The following is a 24,203-nucleotide window of genomic DNA, read 5'->3' as shown; positions in this document are numbered from 1 at the left end:
CTCAAAGACTGCAGCTCCATTTTCACTAATAAGCTACGCTATTCTATTTAATAGCCAAAGAAGTGAGCGCATTATCTATTCCCTGGTAAGTACTTGAGCATCACAGAAGATGAAACTTAATTGCTGCTTTAGTCCTGAGCCCTTTTACAGTATTGAAAGTGAAGATAATTGTGTCATTTGGCTCCAGGCTTGGTCAGGTTGTTTCTCATCAGCCATTTAAAGACCATTAAGGTAGGAAAGCCATAGAAGGTGAAAAAAGCCTCTGCATAGTATTTTTTGGCTCGTTTAGTATGTATGGTAGGGCAAAATCTTTTAGACAAATGTTTGAACAAAAACAAAACACATTGGCAGAAAATGCTCAAACTTCACAGAAAAAGTGAAAGCCCTAGTATGTGGGTCCATATACTGTAGCTTCCAATATGATGAGTCTGACAAAATAAACCGTAATATTGCACAATAATAATATATAATCTAGTTTTGCTGGTTGCACCTTCAGAAACTGAGCTTGTGAATGTTGCATCAAGTATTTGTGTGTTAGTTAGGGCTGGGAATCACCACTAATTTTTTTAATTGATTTGATTCACAACAGCTTGATCAGATTCAATTTGGATCAAATCCAATTCAATATAGATTCATTAACAGATATTTATGTAACAGCACCATTTTTTTTTAATCAAAGCCTTTTAAAATAACAGTTTATTAAAACATTGAGCCTGTTTACAACATATTTTGCAGACCTCTTTTTTTTTTTTTTGTTTTGTTTTGTAAAAATGATAATACTTTTGCACAATGCTCATGCTCACTCATAATCATTAAAAGTGATTAAAAATGTGGTATACAAAAAGTTTGGAAGTGTTTGATATAGAGTATACATGTAGCTTTTAAATGAAGGTTTATGAGTTATAGAGAGGCACTTGTTACTGAGAATGTCAGTGAAGTTTTAAATACATACATGACAAATCAAAGCTAGCGAAGGCTAGATTTTCACTGCAGGCTGAAGTGACCCAAATCAGATTTTTTGGCCCCTATGCGACCTGTATCTGATCTTTTCATGACAGTCTGAATGACACAGATCCGATTTTTTCAAATGCGACCCAGGCCACTTGGACATGTGGTCCTAAATCCAATACGTACCTGATTTTTTGCCATGCGACTTCAGTCTGAACGGCCAGGTCGCATTAAGCCGACCTACACGTCATACACATCATTGTTTATAAACTCTTATCTAAAAAGGCGCTCACATCACTCTCCCATCACTCCCGACTGCGACTCCTTACCCACATGTTTCTCTGTATAGCCGTTGCTGCCACTGCTCCACAAAATGCCATGGCCAAAAATCTGGCTCTCCTCTTTTGCAATCTCCTCCTTAAAATGATGCCATCAAAAAAGTGCTGGCTACGGTTGGATAATAAAGTAAAAATTACAACATAAGCTCCACTGTTACTGTCCATGTTTACTTCCGCAGACACAAAGACCTCACACGTACGCTCACGTCGTCGTATCTTCTACGCATGCAGGACACTTTTGGTGCGCATAAGGTTCATAGAGGAGATCACATACAAGGCGCATTTAATTGGAAATGTGAACGGACTCTCAAAAAAATCGGATTTCACAAAAAAATCCGAATTGAGCATTATGCCCTGCAATGTAAACCTAGCCTTAGTTATGTCACGAATGAGCGGCGGAGGTGATGACCCAAAATGCAGGTAGATGAGGCAGATCAATGCAGGTAAAAGGGTTCAGTTTCCAAAACCCAGGACAGGGAACCACACACGACAGGGAGTAAACCATAAGCATCTGACCAACTGAAAACCATGGGGTATATATGCACAGAGGGAGTAACAAGGAACAGGTGAAGTGAATGAGTAATTAGACCAGGTGAACTAACGAGCCAGAAACAGAAACCACAGGAACATAAGAGGGAAAACAAGAAAACTGAACTAAACGTGACAAAACCCAGAACTATAAACCAAAACTCAAGACAAAAACTAAAACCTGACACAAATAATGATCATAACAGAAAACTAGACACAAAAACCAGAACTAGAAACCAAGATGAAAACAGAACATGACAAACCAAAACCATAAACCATGATCAAAATATAACAGAAACCAAAGAACACACCAAAACCCAGGAACCATGACAAGTTTTTGTGGCCATACTGTGTTTATATATTGCATTATGTATATGTGTAATGTGTTTTTTATTCTAACCTATTTTTTAAAGTTTAGATTAGAATTTTTAGTTTAGACCAGATTTACCTGCTCCATCTTATTTTTCAAAAACAAGTTTAGTCTGTGTTCACGTTGTGCATGTGTGAATGGGTCAGGTGATGTTACTCAAGCATAACTGTACAAGCAATATGATCTCATGGGTTTTCAGGGATACTGGTTTCACTCAGATGCTTTAGTATCTTCCATTGTCCTTTACTCTTTATTCATTTACACATTCCAGTACACCATCTCTTTCCTCTGTTCTCACTCATTCCGTGAAAAATATATCAGTTGTGTATTAAATTTACTTTCCTCTTTTTACTTTATTTACCTTGTTTAGACTACTATTCTCCATTCATTTATGCCTCACTAAGAAGACTTGTTTTTTGTATGTTCTTCACATCTGTGTCAATGTGTTAGTGGGTTGTGTGACTAACTTGAGCCTATAGTAAGGGATGTGCATGTGTGTAACCCACTGACTTCCTGACCTGCTGCAGAAGGAAGGGCTTATCAAACATGCACGCATGTCTTAACACTGATCGACTCTGGCGGATCAAGGACAGTCACAGGACACTCAACATATATTGATTTTGACAGTGAGAGGCAGCGATCTGTGTCTTTATGTCAGTGTATGTGTCGGCTGTACCTTCCTGAAGCACAGCGGCTGTCCTCGCACTTTACAAGTGTTAACGTGTGGATGTTTATTGCGTTGCAGTGTTGCGTCTCCTCAAGGAAGGAGCAGACCCCAACACCCCCATTTCCTCAGGAGGATCCTTGCTACACCTGGTGAGATACAATCCCAGATGTTTTTTGTGTGTTTTATTCTGTTTTTAATAATGAAGGTTATTGCAGTGACATCTTACATTTTAATTCCAATTTTCTCAATCATATTAGTTTCCTACAGTCCTTGTGAAAAATGATGGTATCACAAAAGGATGTTCACTCAGTGGTTTTTACCAAAAAAAAATTATATGAAAAAAAAAAACACATATAGACATAAAAATAGTTTATGAGTTAAAGTCTGGCTTTTTTAAGCCCAAAATCATGAAAAAATAAAATTGTTCTAATTTTTGTGCAGTACGTTCCAGGTCAAGTAGTAGAACCAGTTATGGAATCACCGTGTAATTTGTATTTCTAAAACAAATGACAGCACAAATATGAATATTATGAACAAATCTGCAGTTTAGATAGAGTGTTTGCAGAGCTTAAAGACCTTTTGCTCCTGACTGTTTTGCAGGAAACAAGTCCCCAACAAGAAAGTAACTCAGCTCATAGTATGGCCAACTATGTTTGTTGTTCCCAGTCAGCTGTGTCTAAAACTTGTAGAAAGTACAAACCAAATGGGAATGATGTAAAAGGGAAACATGTCAAAGTGTCCTGACAGACCAGGGGAAAAGATGACAGTAGCTACCTCTACAGTAAATGTGCAGGTAGATTCACACTTTTGACACATTCTCCATTCATCAATTGAAAGGAGTTTTGGTGATGATGAGGTTGTTTTTTAGGATGGTGATGATGCATTTTGCCACAAAGCTAAATTAGTGCAATCTTTTCTTCAGGATAGACATATCCACTCAGCGATGGCCATTAAACATGCAGATCCCAATCTAACTGACAATTTTTGGTAGGAAATATCTTTTATCTTATTTTATTAGTGAAGTCCATGTCTTAAAGAATCTAACCAAGGAGCTGCATCAAACATTTTTTTGCTTTGATGATTCCAAAATTTATTACAGTGGTTTCATATTTTGACTCCTTTAATTTGTCATAATTTATGGCAATTTAAAAATAAATGAAATTGTTTTGTGTCTTTATCAAATTTATGTATCTATTTATTAAAAAAACTGAAAGACCTCCTCAAGGTGGAGTGACGCCATGATTTATGTCCAGGCTTGTATATTTCATCTTGATAATGCATAAACAAAAATCAATCAGAACCCAAACATGATTATTATTTGCCCTAACGGCATACTGTTAAGACAACATGGTGGTGACCGAGTAACCATCCGTAATGCCTTAATCACTATAATTTTGCTAATACCCCTGAGATAGAACAAGAATGTAATCATCACTGCTGCTCTGCAGATTTCCACATATATTCATTATCATGCCAAAGTCACTCAACAATATATCTTCTGTTGTGTTTGCAGTCAGCAGTTCCTCTGGAAATACCCGTTCTCCAAACTAATAATAGGGTAATTTACTGTTTCTGCTTTCTGCAGTGTGCTCGTCATGACAATGTGTTCGCAGCAGAGCTTCTGATAGAGCGAGGCCTGAACGTCAACCTGCAGGATGAAGACCTGTGGACAGCCCTGCATGTCGCATGTGTGTGTGACCATGCAGACATGGTGCTGTTGCTGCTGCTGGTGAGGAAAACACATACAAACATGGGCATACAGTATACTGGGAGGATTTGTTCAGTACAACAAAAACATATGAGTATGCACTTGCAATTATCAACAAATTAGACTGGTGTCTTGGACTTTGTTGGCATGTCCGTATTAGTCATCAAAAACGTTCCATCAAAGTGGTACTGCTTTCATTGATTAGGGTTTGTGTGTTTCTTAGAGCCCTGAACGTGACTTGTACTTCTTGTACTTTCTTCTTAAACCCAGCAGAATCTATGAAAATTTGAATTTTTAGTCATTCTGCATTAGCATGTTATCAAAGAGAGAGCCTATTCTGTGGAGTATGTCTTGACAAGAGCTGTGGTTGTACTGATTAGGTCCATAACGAGAGCTATACCAGCTGCAGGGGAGGGCATGCACGTCCAGCCGGTTACTCAATGGGCTGGCACTGTGCTGCTGGTGTTGATTAGATCCAGAGAGGGTTGACTGTAGTCTAGAGCTCTGCAGAATCTTTTACAGCCTGGTTCTGCTGATTGGGTCCTGAGTGATTGCTGGTGCCTTTCTGTGAGGCAGGAAATAGTCAATCCTCAGAGGAAAGGATACCTTTGAAGAGTAGGTATGCAAAATGAATATCAGCCACTACTGTGGCTGCTGGGTTTACGTTTGTGTATTTCTGTGTGTATCCTTTCCCTCCCAGCAGAGGGTCATGCAGTTTGTCTAGTTTGATGAAGGTGTGATTATAGCTATGCCAAATACATTATAATTCAGTGAGTTATTCTTTTATGATTGCCAAACCATGAGGGAGGGAGATTTAACACTTCTCCATAAGAGAGTGTGACTGAACGCCTCTCATTCAGTACAGAGAAAACTATTTCCTAGTAAATGAGGCCATATTTACACAGCACTCGTCTCTGTAGGAAAAGGGCAAAGGGTGATGAAAGAAAAGAAGAAGAGAATTTCTTAGAAATTCAGAACTTAAAGTTCAAACATTTTCACACATTATTGGAAAAATCAAGACATTTCTCAGCTTTTGGAGCTTATTCTTTGATATTTACCCCTGCTTATGTGTGTGTGGGTGTGGGTGTGTGTATGCATGCATGCTGGTGTGACTGTAACATTTAGTTCAAACAGAAGAGAAAAAAACATGCAAGACAAGTTCTCTGTTCCAATATTTGCAGATTTGTTTGGGTGCATTATTTTTTTAGGATGTGATAGTCTTGAATTTCTTCATCCAGTGTCTTCAACACAGGAAGACGGTTTCCAAAAAGAGAGCTAGAGGTTCTTCCTGTCTAGTGTTCTGAAAATAGCTTCAGACAAGTAAATTTCCCATAGAGATGCAATATCATTTTTCTTTTGTTTATTCATTTTGACACCCATCTCCTCCCCCCACAGACCAAGCCAATGATCAGTCTTTCTGCTGCTCCCTCATCAATGCAAGTCAGATCCTGACTCAGAAACTAGTGCTTCACATTTTAATAGGAAATTCAACAATGCTCAAAGCAGCTAGATTCTGCCGTCCTTATCTTTTGGCACAGGAAAGAGTACTGCTGCTAATATGTACTAATCTGTTGTGTGCTATCTATCTCCCTTCCCCTTGTCCTCTGCTTGTCTGTCCTTGATTTCCTTTCTCCAGTTTCTGCACAGAGGAAGAGCTGTTTTTGCTGACAGAGATGTTACCAATCTTGTCTTATAGGCTAAAAAGGGGGGCTGATGAGATGTTTGAGTGCATTGCTGCTCTGCATCTGGATTGGCAGCAATATTAATTCTCTTATCTCCTGCTTTCAAACAGCAGGGGAACAAGTCATTTCTAAACTCTGTCATTTCCAACTCGTGTCCAAATCCTTTTACTAAACCCATTTGACTCCAGTTTTGGTAAATGTTTGTCATTAAGGACTGGTGGGATTAAGCAGCAGTTCAGGGGCACAGGGGATTCTTATGTAGCAAATAAAAATGTGACAGCTTGTGTAGTCTTTATAAATGTTTGCACAAAAATAGTAGTTTTAGTGTAAAATGAAGCATGATTTCCAAAATCCAAATAATTTTTCTTCCAAACCATGTTGACTTTGATTACCCTAATCTTATTGGACAGATGTCATGCACACTCATCAGGATGTCCTGACAAAAGTTCCTTATCTCCATGATTTACAGCTTGGCCTCTTCTACAAAGAAGCACATACCACAGTTATAGCTTTCTAATTTCATTTCTTACAAAACCACAGGGATAAAATGCTTTGAGCAATAAGTGTTAATGGCACACTTTACCATATTTGGTTTAAGTGTCTGAGTTTCTACCTCTTAACTCAGGGTGTTAGTTAATGTAAAAAAAGAAGAATCTGAAACCACCAGTGCACTTCTGTTTGATCCACTTTGTTCATATCTGTCATATAATATCCCAATGTAAGTTACTGCTTTTAATCTCTAAATTTGTGGAGCTGCAGAGTGCAGTGGCATCCCACAGGAGAACAATGTCTTCTTTTTCAAAATGCTGTCTCTTCTTTTATTGCTTAAAATCCAGCAGGGGTACACTTTCCATGCTTGTAAATGATTAATTTAAAACTCCTGAACTCTTCGACTTTTGAAGTTAAACCATTAAGGCCGCCGGCTGCACTGGGCTCCACTTTATGTCTGTTGAAATATTACTTCTTTGGTTTTACTGCTGATTACTTTAGTCTTTCTTCTCTGTAACTGTTAATTAAACATTTTTTTGTTCTTATTCTCATTATTTTGTAGTCCTGTCATGTATAACCTCTTTGTAAATTTATAACAAGCATGTGCTTTTGAACACATGAATATATATGATTTTGTGATCTGTTTTGTAGGGTGGGTGTGACTACATTTTCTTATTCTTCTGTTAATAGTCATGCGTGAAACACCAGTCCTAGACAGCTAAACACAACTTTTTCACAATTCAAATGGGATGACTGTGACAATAATGTGTAAATTTTGGGAAACCCACAACTTACATGGTTGTTTGCTTGTTTAGTTGAGAATGAGCAGCAGCAAGGTTCTTTAGCTGTGTCTGCACTAGTGTTTAGTGGTTAGCTCATTATCAAGATACCAAGAGCTTCATACATAATATATGTGGTTAAGCATGTGGAAAAATGGACTTGAAGCATAAAAATATGCTTCAGCTCACTGCCACCCATCTGCATAACGCAGACATCACATTCAACCCTTTACACAAGCTTTGTGGACAGCAGTATTGAATAACATTGTCAGACACTCATGAGACAGATGATTAAGTGTACGGGAGCTTTTTGTGTAAGATAGATTCCCACTGTAAAGGAGTCCAGCTCAGCAGTGACTTCCCCAGGGACAGCTCTCATCTACTAGTAGTTATTGATTTCTGGTGGTCACTGTGTTTAACATCTGAAGCTTAGGGAATGTGGTATTAACTGATATGCATCTTTGAGACATCCAAAGCAGATCCATCATATTGTGGTTAGCCAATACTGGGTACAGAAGTCAGCTTGTTAACCTCCTGCAAGGTGCAACTCATTTATATCTGTCAGCACTTATCATGTGAACTGTGACTTATGATTTATGTTTCTTTATTCATGAACAACATGTTTCTTTCACCACAACCTGTAAATGCTGCCTTTCAAGCTTTGTAAGCTGTAGTGGAACTTCTGCATTATTAGATGTGTACATTTCGATTTATTTTTATATTCAACAGTTATTTGTGGCTTTGTGAAAACAAATCAAAATATTCTAAATTTGTTTATATAAAATTGGGTTTTTGCAACAGTGTCATTTTATTTATTTATTTTACTTTTTTTTTTTTTTTTTTTTTTGCAGGAGTATGTAGCCCAATGTAGAAGGGCTACATACAAAATTATGTCATGCACAAATTCAAATGTGAAAAGGAAAGTATATATATATATATATATTACATTTTCTCTGATGTTTGATGCTTCAGGACATTGTGTAAAAGTGGTTTGCTGATGATGGTTAATTGGGAGCAGTTGATTAGCATCACTGGCTACTACTTACTTAATTTTCTTAATTTCATGTTCTGCTTCTGCATTTTCTCTGAGATTTTGTGGCACAGGTCCTTAAGGGCCACCATCCTGCAGGTTTTAGATGCTTCCCTGCTTCAACATACTTGATTAAAATTTAAATGGATCCATTAGCTTCTTAAAGCAGTTAAACATCTAAAACCCACAACACAGTGGCCCTTGGGGACCACAGTTTAAAATCCCTGCTAGAATATGTCATGTAGTTTCTCTGGGGCTTACTTTACCTAATTTTAAGACTTGAGACTCTGATAAATTTCCTTAAAATTTAAAGCAGTTGTCCTTTCTTAGTGACGTTACTGTAGATCTTTCAAAGTGCTGTCCAGCTACTTTTTGTGGAGCTGTAAGTGAAGGTGATGAGTGATAAATGCAGCCTCCTGGCTGAGTACGATAAAACTGTCTGTCAGCCTATGACTTCATCCCGCCAGACTTTTAATGACTGCTGCTAAACCTTGAAGTTAATTGTATAGGCCAGCAGAAGTCTTCCTTACCAACTGTTTATGATCTGTATTCAGTATATAGATGCATGTAGTAAGAAAACCAAATATCAAAAATTAAAAGCAGCATCCTGAGATTAGCCCTCAGGTTCATCAGGATGCACAAATACCAGGAATATGCTGGCAATGGAGCATCCAAATAGGATGTGATGATAATAAGGATGTGGAGCAGAGTGTGTGTTTGTGTGTGCACTTATGTTAGATGGAAAGCTGCTTTATTAATATGCTCTCCTCCTGATTCATTCATATCCCATCAACTGCTCTTCAGTGGTGTTTCACAGTGTAATGAGATGTTTCGCTTTTCATGAAAAGTCATGAAGCAGCAGCTGATTGTCATTAATGTTAATTAATTCTTTTTGCTAACCTTTAACTAACCCTGATTTAAAAAAAAAAAAAAAATCTGTTGTTTAAATTTTAAATTAGTTGGACAGCTCCAGGCTGCTTTAAAGGTTTATGGTGGGAATTCTGTGGTTAAAGGATTTCATGTTGTTCCATCAACTTTCTCCTTCCTCCTATTTTTAACCCTCTTCCTACCATTTTCTTTTTTTTCCAATTCCTTCTTTCTCTGCCTGCCTAAGGACTGGGTCATAAATCTTAATGACACTGCAACTGTGTCATTAGAATTCTATTAGCTGTAAATACTAAACAAGGACCCTCACTTACAGTCCCCCATCCCTTCTACCTCTCCCAGCTATGATCGTTAGAGGCTTCTCTTTTATGGTTTTGTCAAACATCGGGAAGCAGTTTATGGTGTAGATTCATACAACTGCCACTTGTGTGTTACTTTTAGCAGCATAGACCAAAAGCAGAATGATAATAATCAAACAGACAACAAGAAATCTCTGTCTCAGTTACTGAAGTATGTCAGTTTGTTTTACTTGTTAGAAAAGCTACTGCTTTTTTTTTTTTTTTTTTTTTTTTTACCTAAATGGTACATGATATTTAAATCAAAAGATCATGAGTTTTTACTAAAGCTAGGTACACACATAAAGATTAAGATCTTAGAAGTTCTTATTAAATTTGTTCACTTGCTGCTGTAAGTAAGCAAACAATTATGAATACGACAAACATGTTTTATGCTAGCAGCTGTTTAGTAGTTGCCAGCTTTTTATGCTCTTGTTAAACTAGCTTAAATTAACATTTTTTATTGAATTCTTAAACACAGATTTAAAAAAAAAAAACCTTAAAGTTTAAAAACATTTGGCTTTTTCCTAGAAGTTCTTATTAAATTTGTTCACTTAACCTGCTATAAGTTAGCCAAAATAAGCAATAAGCATGTTTTATGCTAACAGCTGTTTAGTAATGGATTAAGGTTGTCTATTATTCTGACATTACTAATTAAACAAGTACGTGAAGATAGTAGATAAATGAGCATATTTTATGATAGCAGCTCTTTAGCAGTTGCTAGCTTTTATACGCTGGTGAAACTACTAGCTTAAAGTAGCAATTTTCCTTGAACTCCTTAAAACATAAACTTCAAAGAAAATCAAAACTGTGCCTGATTTTTATCTTCATGTGTGAGGTCTCAAACAGATAAAAAAAAAATTCGGCAGATTTAAAAAATTTTATGTGTGTACCAGGTTTTAGAGAACGAATTAGTCATAACCAAATTGTGACCAAGTGTTGTCATCAAAGGAAACATGGAGAAAGGCCTCTTGTGTTATCTCATGTAACAGACGGCAGCTCTGACAGGGTCCCTGCTGAGTAAGCTTGCATTAATCTTGTCTCACACACACTAACCGAGACAATCCCAGGTAGTAACCACTGACCTCTGTTTTTGTTTTTTTTTTTTTATCACTGCTCCAACCCCTGGACAGTTATCTAATGAGTTCTTTAATTCACTGTCTTTTCTGTTAACATCTCCATGATTCTGTTCAGGCTTATGCTGCTGGGAAGCCAAGATAATTAGTCCCACTTAATCATTGATTCAAGTCTGATGAATGACCCAAGCTAAAATACAGTGTTTGTGTCTTCTCTGTCTTGATTTTTTTCCTGCCTTTGCCTAAAAGGCCGGCGTGAACATCTTGCTGCAGGACATCAATGGAAACATTCCTCTGGTCTACGCCTTCGAGGGAACAGAGACCAGCTATATCCTTCGAAAACACCTAGAGGAAAACGGTAAAGCTGTTGTGCTAACTCTGACATTTACCCGTCAATTGATTATAAGTTCTTATTTATAATGGCTCACTTACATGTTTTCACAAATCCTTCAGAAAGATAAAAAATAAATCTGTTAGGTAAATATTTATTTAAAGGAATAATTTACAAATCATTGGAATGATGTGAGTGGTAAGCATTTCACCTTCATACATTCCTGTGTGAAGGTGAAATATACCCACAGGCCTAATGATGGCACATTGTGATAGGGGCAGTTGTCACCCACAGAGAAAGGAGAAGGTCAATGCAGGAGCTGAAAATAAAAGAGATAAAGGCAGTGAGGAAAAGTGACAAAGGGAGATGCAGGGAAAGGTGCCAAAGAAATGCAGAAAAACACAGTGAAAGAGGAACAGGAATTATGCTGACAAAGCCAGACAGAAACAGAAAAAGACAATTAAGGAGGGTTTTCCCTCATCCGTCTGCCACACACAAGCCTGCACTGAGTCACATGACAAATATCAGCTCCTAAATTAGGACAGCTTACTTATCAAGAGCAGACCACACACACACACACACACACACACACACACACACACACACACACACACACAGACTCCATGCTAACAATTTTTTTTATCTTTTTTTTAGTCTTCTTTTTTCTGGTGATCTCCAAATCCCACCCCCTTTCCACTGGCTTTTGCCACTATGAGACACGCTCAGTCTCTGTTGCTATAGCAACACAGTTGTATGCTTTCTATCCTTATCAAGTTTCTGTCATTATGGGAAAGACGCTGTCCATGAGCCTTTACATCGGGAAGAGAGGGAGGAGGATAAATGTTCTTTAAATTCCCCAGTTTCCTCTCAGTGTGCATGCTGTGTAAGATTTCTTCAAGTCTTTTCTCCTTGAAAACGATAAATCATCTTTTCTTCTGATTTAGCAATTTTATTAGTAGCTCTCAAATACCTAATCTGTTTGTAGAGATAAACATTGATTCACTGATTCAACAAATCTGTTTGGAAAAGTCCCATTAGTTCTAAGTGATTTCCAGACTGATTGATAATCAATGCTATTATAGCAAGCAAGGTTGGATTCGCTGTATGCATATCATTATAAAGCAGTGCTTGACCATTTCTTGGTGAAGTTTGTGCAAACCGAGGACACAAATTCTTGTCTTGAATCGTTTCACTCAGAGCTGGAGGTTCTGTATGAGCATCATGCAGCTTAATCACCTTTAACCACTCGCTTCATTCAGATATCCCAACCTATGATTAAGAATATACAGTATAAGTTTTCATGTGGAAAATAGGTGCAAATGCTTAGAAAAATAAGCAGTATTTTTTACCCTTCCTGCACATTTTTTTAACGTGTTTCTTTTACTGCTTTTTTTTTAAATGATTTTATGTATGTGAGTGCAAATAACAATAAACTAAATGCATTTTGTCTTTTAATCCTGTGACCTGAAAGATTTGAGTGTCACGTTCATGTCGGTGTTTTTCAGGTGTGGATGTGTCATCCATGCATGCTATGAAGACACAGAGAGCCAGCACCATGTTGTCTGACGTTAGACAGTTTGTTGCCACAAGGGGAAACCTCAACCAGCCCAATGATGATGGGGTTACTCTGGTAAGTAAATCCACAGGTGTGTTAGTTTGTGTGTGTGGCTCAACATTGTGTTTTTTCTCTCAGTCCTTCAGTCTTTCCCAGATTTGTCAGTCTTTCACATTTCTCTAATATATATCTCCATTTGCTTGTGTTCTCTGAAGCTCCATATTGCCTGTGCCAGTGGTTACAGAGAGGTGGCGTCTCTGTTGCTGGAGAGTGGAGCAGACCCTCATCCAGCTGACAACAACTTTTGGACCCCCCTCCACTTGGCTGCTAAATATGGGCAGGTAACATACAACTGCACAAATATGTCTGAATGTTATTGACATTTATAAAGATGGTCACTCATTTAGCTGTATTGATCCAACACACTTGCAGCTATTAACTAAATAATAAGGACATTACCAGTGGATTGTTCCAGAGAACTTGCTTCCTCTTATCTGATAATCTGCTTTTTTTTTTTTGGCTTATTGATTAGAAACGGTAAAACTCCTGACACAGACTTGCTTTTTGAGATTACCCCTTCAATGGTTTCTCTCAGAGGAGACTGATTTCCAGATGGGCTGTTGGAACAAGATAGGAACAGGTTCTGGTGGTTTGGGAGGGTTCCAGCTATGAACAGAGGGAAGTAATCACATTCGGATCTTGCTGACCAAACTAAATATTTAATTAGCCTTCGAGCTGTGTGTTCGAGTGTTGACAGAGTGAGTGTATTCATTTAATATTTGGTTTATTTCTACTGAAGCTTTGCTTTTTTCCTAACAAGTATGTTTTCAATATTCTTCCTTTCGCCAACTTAAACTTTTTTTTCTGTTTCATTAAGAGACCTTATTTATGTCTTTGTTTTACTTTTCTCCTCTAATACAGTCAATTCCTCAGTCAATTAGAAGATCAGGTGATTATTAATAGGGAGCTCTACATCTACAAATTCAGATCACAGTCCCGCAAAATGGATTTTAGCCTTCTTATATCTCTGTTCATACACTTTTTCAGCACACTGTGTCTCTCTGTGTGTGTATGTGTGTGCAATGTAAGTCTTTCTGAATTGGGTGTGGCAGACTCAGAGATTGGAGAATCAATTAGGTTTTTCTTGCAAATGCTAAATCACCTCACCGTGTGATCTTTACTGGTGCCAGTTCACTGCCTCCTGCATACAAACTGCTCCCTGAACCTCGCTGGCATTTGCCTTTTGTCACCTTTTTCTTATAGCTAGTGACACATGACTAACATATGACGTTGTTTTAAATATTTGAACGCATCTAGGCCAGTAAATCTCTTTGTGTTTTACAGAAATGAGGTAAAAAATAAAAGCATTTCTTGGAAATACTTCCCAGCAACCATGATACCAGCTGGTGCATTAAACCCAAAGACCCCTTTCCAGAGAGGCGTGCATACTGGTACGACCCTTTAAGAAGATATATGACCTTATTACTGCTGCTAATTAAACTTCCCTCTATTGGGCTTGTGATAAGTTGGACCCTGGCACTCGCCTCTCCTGTTTTAAGTCAGGACTTTTAAGTTGAGTTCTCCAGAGAGAAAAATTTTCAAACAGTTTAATGTTGGATTTTCAGAGAGAAATGACGGCATATTAAAATACCACCCTGTTCAGATCAGCTTAATTTATTCAGTCGGCAATTCAGCAATAGCAAGATTTATATGGTTTCTTTTTCTGAAGAACTTTAATGTTAATCTTTAAGATTAGGTTTAACATCTGACAAACATTAAAAGGACACCCGGGTCCCTATTAAAAGCTGCTTTGTCTTTCTGGATCTACATCACAAATGAGGCTGATTTTCCTCTGCTGACCTCCCCGATCTCCCCGATCTAACCTTATGTTGGCCTGCTTTTAAACTTTGACCCGCTGACGAGTTCAGATATTTTGGTGCCACTGACGTGTTGCCAGTATTTATAGTCAGTGTGGCTGATAGGCCTCATGGGTAGAAGACATGCTGTGGACTTAACAGCTGTTGGTATGGGTCAGGGCCAGTCTAATGAATGTGCTGAGTCACTTTCTTCTGAGCTTTACTGACGTCTACAAGCCCATTTATGCTCCCTTACATAGGTAAATAGCGATGTCCGTTTCAAACGTTGTCATGTGTTGCTGTCCACATACTTCCATGCGTCTTTTGCTTCGCCATGGTCGTCAGGTCAATTCTTCCACTTCCTCCAAAGTTTATTCCCGTGAGCCGATGTCAGTTTCAGACACTGTTTAGTGGCAGCGGACCGGTATGAAGTTGTTTCCAACTGCCCTACACTGTCCATCCGTCTGCATATCCATCTTCTGTGTCAAGCACAAATGGGCCTTAATTGCAGTACTGCCTCACTTTGCTTATAAAAACTTACATTCCTATTGACTGAGTTACAAAACCTTGATGATTAAATTAATTGATACTTTATTGATTTAGTTTTTCTATCATCTGTTACGATACTAATTTTAAACTGTAATATATTACTAATAATAAATGTAGGTATTTATATCATAATTATTAACTAATTGTGTAATTTTAATGTCTTGCTTTCTGAAACTGAGAGAAAAGTTATGTTTTCTAATTGTTTTTGTTTTTTAAAGAGTTAATGTCCTTTTAATTACATCATCTTGTCTCGCTTCAACATCGTACCGTACCTTCGCTCCATACCTTAAATACTTACTTTTCTGTGTATTGAAGCAGTACAGTAGTAGAGTGAAGGAAGGGAATGAATGATTTAAAAAAACCTGATTTGAGATCTGATTTAACATGAATCTTAAACACTTTCTCTTTCACCTCCTTTCATAATTTGTCATAAGTGAGCTTTATATATTGACATTTTCCTGTTGACACTAACTATTTGTATAGCTGATGTGTAACTTACTGTAGCAGAAGGATAAGTGGCAATATCCAGCTATAGTACAGTTTGTTTTGCCTCCAAAAATTATATTAAAACTGACATAAAGGGCTTCTGATCAGGTTTCAGTTTGTGTGAGTAGGGAATAATAATGGAATTGTAATTTCACAGATTAGTGCCACTACATACTCCCTTTTTACTCAAATCACATATGTAAGTTTAGATCACACAGTGCATTGCAATTTATAGTTTTGATGCAGCTGCTGCTCCACAGAGGCAGAGATTGGGGTTGACAGGTGGAGTATGGAGAGGGAAACCTGGAGTCTGTGTTAGTCTGGAAGGAAAACCTAGACAGAACAAAAGGGGATGGAGGTGACAGCAGTCACATGTTGCTGTGTGCTGAAATGAAGGTTGACAACGATGAGGATTCCCTGCTGTGACATATGATGTGAGATAGGGTCATTACTGAAGGCTCTCCTCAGTCAGAGGCATCACTTGCAGAGACCTGTCATGTGTGAAATGTGATCTGTATCATCTTCTTAGTGTTGGAATTCATCTGTGACACAGTATAAATAATCACATTTGCTCATGGACTCTTCACTGCAGCTTTAACCGTATCCACTATGACTTCAGGATGATCCTCAAAAACAACAAATCTGTTTTGTTCTTGAATTTTTCCCCAGATTTTATAAAATGGCTGTTGGTGTTTCTCCCATCTCTTTCAGACAAGCATTGTTTGCCAGCTCCTAAGGCATGGAGCAAACCCGACTTTGCTGAACTGCAACCAAGACAAGCCATCTGGTAACTTATTCGCTGTACCCATTCAAACAAATGTGCACAGGCATACACACAATGGCACTGCAGCTGGAAAATAAAAATGTGCTTTAGGAAGTATGAGGTAATGAAGCAAAGAAAGTAGAGAAAAAAATCATTTTCTGAGCCTGTTGAAAGGCAATAAAAATCTCTGTGGTACTATAAATCACAGAACCACACAGTCATATACACAGTGTGCACAGTGAATGAGAATCTAACCAGCATCTTGTGAGATCTAAAACATCTGTTCCTGTTTTACTGGTAGTCATCAGATCTCAGGAAAGACATGAATAAATAATAAGTTACAAACTGATCCATCTACCATTAGAAAATTATGCCCAGTCTAGAAGTTTGATTATTATTATAGATCCATTTTAAGTTCCTTCCCTCATTCATTCAAGTGTATCAGAGCTGTATGCTGTAAATTTTCCTCTTGATGCAAAAGCTGCTGTAATGCACATAGAGATGAAACATACTAACTGTGTGTGTGCAGTTCAAAACAATCCATTACTGTTTGCTCTTTGGTCCAGAAAGTTCGTGAATCCACAGGCATCATTCAGTGTCATCCAAAGTTCAGCTGAAGGAACTTTCACAAAGAAGAGACACATCACAGGGTTATTTTTGGGGGGAAACGTTTTACATAATTTTCTTTGTGAAAATCAGGGAGTCAGTTGCAACAAGATTTTCCCTTACAGTATGAGTGAATTACAGTACAGTTAGTCTTGTCCTAAAGATTTCTTAAACCATATTTAAGGTTTTCTCCTAACCTTGACTTCAGAAAATTCCTGAAGATGAGTTAAAATATTACATTATATTATTATATTACCTTAGCAAATAACCATTGAGTACTTCCAACTTGTATCTTAACTGCAGCATGGTATAAAACACGGGAATTATTGCAGGAAAATAACACAATGTGGATCACCATGTGGTAACAGAGACCTTGTTATGAGGACTTGCTGTGAAAATTGTGATTTAACAGTTACGTGGTCACTGGCTGAAGTAACACTGTGTGAAAGTCTAGAAGGATTTATACAAACTGCCCTGAAAATTTTAAGATTTGAGTTAATTTAAGATGGCAAAAATGTTGTCTTCTGATAGTACCAGCCGTAGTAACTTTTAGCTTTAGCTTGCCAATCAGGATCCTTCAGATTGTTTAAAACTAAGAGGACTCAGATTGCTCCCTGCTGCAGGTGAGACACTTACTTCTCATAGATACTTCACAGACAACACAAAAGAATAAAATAAATTAATAAACAAATGAATCCTTAATTATGAAATGTAAGAAGGAAACAGGAGATGCTTTGTGCAAAAAAAGGAAGCTATACAACTCAGGCCATTTTACAAAAAGACGACAAACTCATGGGCCCAAACTGAAACAGACAGATAAAAAAAAGAAAGAAAAAAAACTGTAACTTGTTAGGGCTGACTAAAACATTGCAACATGCCAACAAAAAGCAGGGGAAAAAAAAGTTTGGAAAGTTTTAAGCTGTGAAATAAACATACACATTTGCACACCAAACATGAGAATTTCTGTAATTATCTTTTTTTCCATTTTTTTTAAGTTGACCTAGTAGCATGTATATACAGTAATCTTGAAGTGGAAGTAATTATAAGCATGTCATCTTGGTAAATGTCACAGATTATTCACAGACCCAAAAAGAAAGAACTCCCTGCATCCTGTGTGATAGCGATGAAATGTTTTAATTTAATCTCACTATTGTGTAATAAAATGTCATGGCTGCCTTTCAACATTTACTCTCATGGTTTAATCAAGCCTTTGACTCTCACTAATCAATAGCCTTTTCTTGTATGTAGACTCAAGGATGTGAGACAAGCCCTTAGAGACTAAGACAATCCCCCCCTTTTTCACTTTTTCTTCCTTTTTAGTAGCCAAATGATGAAAGACAGACGGAGCAATAAATGAGTGTCAAGGGCACTGTCTGTCTTCCAGAAAAAAAAAAAAGACAAGCTGAAGCCATTCCCCTCCCTTGGGCCCTCTTAGACCTCATTACAGACAGAGGATCTTAACTCCCCCCTCCACTGCTGCTCTGTGGATTGATTTGCAGTTGATTCACATTTTGTGCAGATGAAGGCTCATCCACACGAATAGTGAAACAGGGTTAGCAAGACAAAGGAAAAGAAAGATATATTGGCATCACATTGAAAAAGGACATTTGATGAAGTTTTTATTTGCATCTAATTAAACTTGCCTCTGTGAATGTAAGATAACAGAGTGAATCGTCTCACATCTTTCATCTGATGTCATTTAGATATTGCCGTGTCAGAGCCCATAGCAGAGATGCTACTGAATGCAGAAGAGAGCTGGCTGCAGAGGCTGAAGGACCCCTCTGCTCCTCTTCCTTCTACCAACCAACGCTATGATGGCGGTTCTCACGACCTCAACACTCCTCTCAAAAACTTGTGGGTTACCAGGTTTCATAAGCACAAATGTAGCCTTACATTTACTCTACATGTTGCATTTTTTTCCCTCCTCACTATTTCAACAAATCTGTTTACGCTCCAAAACTTCTGCTGTGTCTCTTCCCACTTCTTGCCCTTCCATCTATCATACAGGAACCCTCTGGGTCTCCCAATCTCTAAGCGGGACAGCTTGCTGGAGAAGTGTGCCATGTTCAGAGATGCAGGTGGAGCACTGAGCCGACAGCCCTCTCAGGATAATGGCCTAGATGGCCACTTTAGCTCTGGACCCAGCAAATTGGAGCAGGTACTTTCTCTTGAGGGATTGCACCAGAATTCTTTGAGTTAATGAAAAGGGCTTAAACTCAGTCTTGGACAATCTCAAAGTGTGACATTTTTAACTTTTTGTCTAATTCAAATAGTATGGGAAGTAGTGTTCGGTGTTCTTCATATTTTAAAGCACCCATTTAAGTGTTTTTGGGGTTTGAAATATCAGCTAAGCCCTTACTTATTGTATCTACAACATACTGTTAAACCATTCAAAAACACTTTTTAAACCAAGGAGCTCTGTTGATCTTCTAGTTAATGTCTCAAATAGAAGACAAACTGCTTTCTCTGTGCTTAAATGTAATCAACTTAATTTTCTCAGGTCAAGTTGATGCCTCCAGCACCCAACGATGATCTGGCATCCCTCAGTGAGCTGACCGACAGCAGCCTGCTCTATGAGATGCAAAAACGCTTCGGCAATGACCAAATCTATGTAAGACTTCAACGTCCTTTCACAAGGAGTGCCACACAACATCAAACATGCAGTGAAACTGAGAGAAATATGAAACAGATTTATTTGTGGGCATAACTGCATCACCACAGTTACTTATTTACAGTACAGCAGAATGTTGTTTACAGTCTGGGGATTTTAGTGAATGAGGGTCACATCATACATTCTTTATACCCATGAGTCCTGCTGAACAGTGTTTTGCCCTCCAGTATATCTACATCTGGTATACTGAAGTAGAAACATCATACATATAGTAATGAGATACACTTTGGAAAACTTTTAAACTGAAAGTCAGTATGTTTTAATATAGCAGGAGGTTGATATTTTAATACTATAATTTCTTGGAAATCTATTGCAGGGATTTAAAGACATAAATCAAAACTGAGCATTGTATGATTGTAAAAGTGATAACTTATTCTTACATACCAAAGAACGCTGCTGTTTTTAGCCAAAGGCTACATTCAGAGCAGGAGCGTACTCTTTTTATTTGACACAGCTTCCCTCAGGTTGTTTTTTTAGACAGGCATATGAAAATTATGCCTAACAGATGTAGCAGTTACTCCAGCTGAAGTAAGTAAACCAGGGTTTAATAATAAACTAAAACATTTTTTGTTTTGTTCTGTAAATAGCAAATGCAAAAAGTAGAAAAGCAGAAATCTAGAAGTTTTGATCAGTCTCTGTTTCATCCTGCCGACTGCAAGCTCATACACTGATGAAAATGACTAAATCAATATAGTTTTGATTGATTGGAGTGCAAAATCTATAACTATATTCTGAAGTGAAATGCTTTCATCTGAAACAGTTGGTCCATTTTCTATCGCCTGATTTTCCTTCCCCTCATTCAAATCTCAAGTGTATCTCTGTGGGATGGAGCCGTATAACGACTGGAACCAGATCAATGCAGTGCTGTGAGTGCATTGTCCTCTCTGTGAGGAGGCAGTAATGGTCTGTTATTACAGGAACCCAGATGGGCGACAGACAGCAGGGTCGGCCACAGCAGGAGACTAAGATAAGGGGATGACAATGAAAGGAAGTGGAAGTGGTGGATAGAGAAAAGAGAGGATTTGAATTCTGAATGAAGTAGTCCAAATAGGAGTGCTGACAAGAGTTGCTAAGTGCAGTTAACATGGAGAAATGAGACCATCGTCTATGTAAGACATTAAAAGGAAAAAAAGTGATGTACTGTTTTAAATTGTTTGTCGCAGGTAGATTCTTAAAGCCAGGGAAGCCAATTTCATTACTTTTTGTGCAGAGCAAAGTGAAATGTATCAGAAAGTTGAAGAGGGGGGAAAACAAAGGCAAAAATGCTCCATATGTTCCCAGCAGGGTAGTCAGTGAAGGGGCTTTCATGACTGGTCTTTCACTGAACCCCTGTGGAGAGAGTGGCACAGAAATGGGTAAGGATGCAACATAAGACAGTAATGAAAGCTGGCTTAGTGACAAGAGATCATAAGATTGAACAATTCCACACTATTGTCACAAAAGTTTTACTTGGTTGAAAATAAATAAATAAATATGAAGTAAGCAATTTTGCTCCATGTTTGCTAACAGTGGGAACTTGTTCAAGTCATTAACCTTGAGCTGGGGCCTGAGGACAGAGCAGCATGTTACAGAATGTTAGCAAAGCTTGAGCTCTCCCAGGGGACAGAGTTTAGCTCGCAAACAGCCTTCAGGGCTCTTTGTGAGAGACAGAGGGTTAATGGTGTGGTTGAGAGGGTCAGCAACAGGGAGGTAGTTATTTTAGTCTAAATGGCCATAGGGTTTATGTATGGGAGAACAAATTTGTTGTCTTTACCAGTGAAAGGTCATCAGTCAGTTTTGTCATTGACAAGTTCTTCCTTGACCTTCATCTTGCATGAAATTACTGCAGTCTTTAAAAAAAATAGAAATTACTACTACCATAAACATTTTTTAACCCAACTTCAGCTTACCCTGGTCAAAATGGTCTGAAGAAGAACCGTCCCACCTCTCACACAATGAAAGGGATCACGTTTATTGTTCAGTGATCAATTGTTCAATTGTGTGTGACTCTTTTAGTGGGTAGCTCAGCTAAACTACATATTTAATTTAAAGTCAGGGCTGTGTATTGAAAAAGTAAATAGATTTTGTATTTGCTTGTTAATAACTCGGATGTTTTTTTTCTGCTTTTCCAGACTTACATCGGACATATCCTTCTCCTGGTCAATCCAAACAAAGAGCTGCCCATCTATTCAACTTTGGTAAGCATACATGTAAAGTCCTTATAAGCAAGTCAAATGTTGAATTCACAAATGTATATACACAGTGATCCAACTAACCATGACACAAGTTTACATTGAATTAGCTGTGTATAGTATAAGGAGACATGTTTCCTGTATGATAAGTAGGGCAGGATCAGATTAAATGGACCTTTTAGTTGATAAATAATGCAGTCTTCCTGTTAGTGATACGCAGCATAACGCTGACTGTGGATCAGCCACGGAAACATACTCCACACCATCCACACCCATCTTATGACTCAGACTCTTACAGAACCACTCCACAAGAAAGAAGTACTTTTAAGATCCTGTTTGTGATGATTGACATGGTCTTATTTTTATTATCTTTTGTTAATTCTGCATTATCATTCAGATTGTGTCATACTGCTAAATACATATTTTTAAAAAGCTAAAATTAGCGGAAGTTAGCGGCTTGGACTTAGAGGAGGAGGAGGTATCGTCTACTGGCTCGATCAAATAAATTTAAGCCACCCCCTCTCCTCTCCGGTTGTTTCACCCCGGCCTCTGTCTGGATCCACTCCAGGCATCTATACCGAACTGAGAGGTTGTGAGGAGGAGCAGGGAGGAGCCAGTGTGAGAAGGACATATGTCACAACATGTGTGATCTGCTGGCTGTGTGTCAACCCCTCTGGTGTACTGCTTCACAACCCATTCCTCTTTCTCTTATCTACACCTACAAATACAACACTGCCACATGTCTGATTGACTGGACACACCACACAGTGGTGTTATAGCCTGCTTACAGATTATTATTATATAATTATAGTAGCTAGATGATTTACTGCCTGATTCTGTATACTTGTTTTAAACAGAGAAACTTCCTTAATTATTCCTCTTGAGTAGACTTGTGGCGTGGCTGTTTGCTTTAAGTATCTCACAAAATTAACATCTTCGGATTTACGTTTAGAATGAGAAGTAAACCTCACTTTTCTTATGAACACACACTTCCAAGAAAAGTGATACCCAGAGTGGTTTCACTGTTTTGTGGAAATTGTATCCCCTGCTTTACTCAGCGCCGATGTGTCTACACACGTTACATAAGTACTGGCTCTTTTTCTCAGGTGAGTCAGTTGTACCTGAGCTCCACCGGCCGCCTGTGCTCGTCTCTGCCACCTCACATCTTTTCCTCAGCAGAGAGAGCTTACCACATGATGCAGCAGGAGAGACGCCCGCAATGTTTCATCTTGAGGTACAAACTCACCCTCTCATATTCCCAAAAACAACTCTTAACATTTTTACAGTTGAATAATTAGGTGAATAATTGACAAACCGGCCACCTGGCTTGTTCATGCCCCTCAGCCACGCACCTGTTAAACACTCCTTGAGAGATTAATAGCTCTCAGCCTGGGTCGAGCTGCAGACCTGTTCAGTTCACACAGAGATGGATGTTTGCTGGGAGCGTCACAGCGTCTTGCTCTTTGTCCTCGACTGGACTGAAGCAGCTCCCTGATTGCAATTAAATCCTGTTCCGGCTCTCCAGTGACATTCCCACTGAGTCGTAACCAATCTGGCAGGGACTTAATGCACCCTGGCCACAGGCAATCCATCTCACTCACATGCAAACACACACACACACAGTGACATTGTATGTGCACTGACACTGTACATAGATTCTCGTTTCCTCGATCCTTTCCTTGCACTTTATCATTTCTTCTCTTGTTTCACTTTCAGCTCAGTTTTCTGTTGCACTGTTGTCTCTTCCCACCCTGACACACATCACACTCATACACATTTACAGGCCATTAGTTGCAAAGTCCCCCCCCCCCCCCCCAAGAGGCAAGTACTCTAACAAAATGCCCTTCAAATCTAATAAAAACTGGTAAATGAAAAGACAGTGACAAGACCTTTGCACTTCACACTCGGCAGGGCTTTTTGTAGCAAGTGTAGCAAAACACACACACACATAAACAGCATGCTGCGTTCATTTCCAAGAACTTCTGACCTTCTGAAGCCATCTGCTTAGTGTTACTATGGAAGTCTCAGCTCTCTGCATGTCAGTGAGTGTCAGGACATGTACTAGAGAGGTACCTCATGTCAGCCTTAATATCTACTCAACAGAAAATTAAAAACAGGCTTCTAGTATGTAAAAAAGCAGTGGTCAGTGGAACAAAATTACCAGTTTCATAAGGAATAGATCATGAATTGAATGGGCGGATGTCCCTGAAGGAGTGATGTCAGGCGGGTGGAGACATTTAACTGAGATGACAGATGATGACAAACAATCTACACCTTCTCTTCTGAGAAACATATAGAATCCTAGTTTATCTTGTCATATTTTATTACTTGTGGGGGAAAATGGGGGGGAAAACAGCAAAAGTTTAATCTACACCTGCTT

At 38.4% G+C, this 24,203-nt stretch overlaps 1 protein-coding gene across 5 annotated transcripts in view; it reads left to right on the top strand.

Moving 5' to 3' along the window:
* The window catches only part of myo16 (myosin XVI), a 123,448-nt gene that overhangs the window by 31,126 nt on the left and 68,119 nt on the right, over window positions 1–24,203 (top strand). For all 5 annotated transcript variants that reach the window (XR_006012248.1, XM_042001833.1, XM_042001831.1 and 2 more), the window contains exons 3-13: window positions 2,930–3,000; window positions 4,437–4,580; window positions 11,085–11,193; window positions 12,672–12,796; window positions 12,937–13,062; window positions 16,324–16,399; window positions 18,685–18,835; window positions 18,989–19,139; window positions 19,482–19,592; window positions 21,764–21,829; window positions 22,930–23,057. Coding sequence is in view for 4 of the 5 variants with exons in the window: in XM_042001833.1 (XP_041857767.1) it covers window positions 2,930–3,000; window positions 4,437–4,580; window positions 11,085–11,193; window positions 12,672–12,796; window positions 12,937–13,062; window positions 16,324–16,399; window positions 18,685–18,835; window positions 18,989–19,139; window positions 19,482–19,592; window positions 21,764–21,829; window positions 22,930–23,057 (1,258 nt within the window). In the remaining variant the exon portion in view is untranslated. The remainder of the gene's footprint in view (window positions 1–2,929; window positions 3,001–4,436; window positions 4,581–11,084; window positions 11,194–12,671; window positions 12,797–12,936; window positions 13,063–16,323; window positions 16,400–18,684; window positions 18,836–18,988; window positions 19,140–19,481; window positions 19,593–21,763; window positions 21,830–22,929; window positions 23,058–24,203) is intronic.

Source organism: Melanotaenia boesemani, chromosome 12 (genome assembly GCF_017639745.1).
Source record: "Melanotaenia boesemani isolate fMelBoe1 chromosome 12, fMelBoe1.pri, whole genome shotgun sequence".
Lineage (NCBI taxonomy): Eukaryota > Metazoa > Chordata > Actinopteri > Atheriniformes > Melanotaeniidae > Melanotaenia > Melanotaenia boesemani.
Note: the sequence above shows the minus strand (reverse complement) of the source record. Positions and strands in the feature narration are given on the sequence as shown.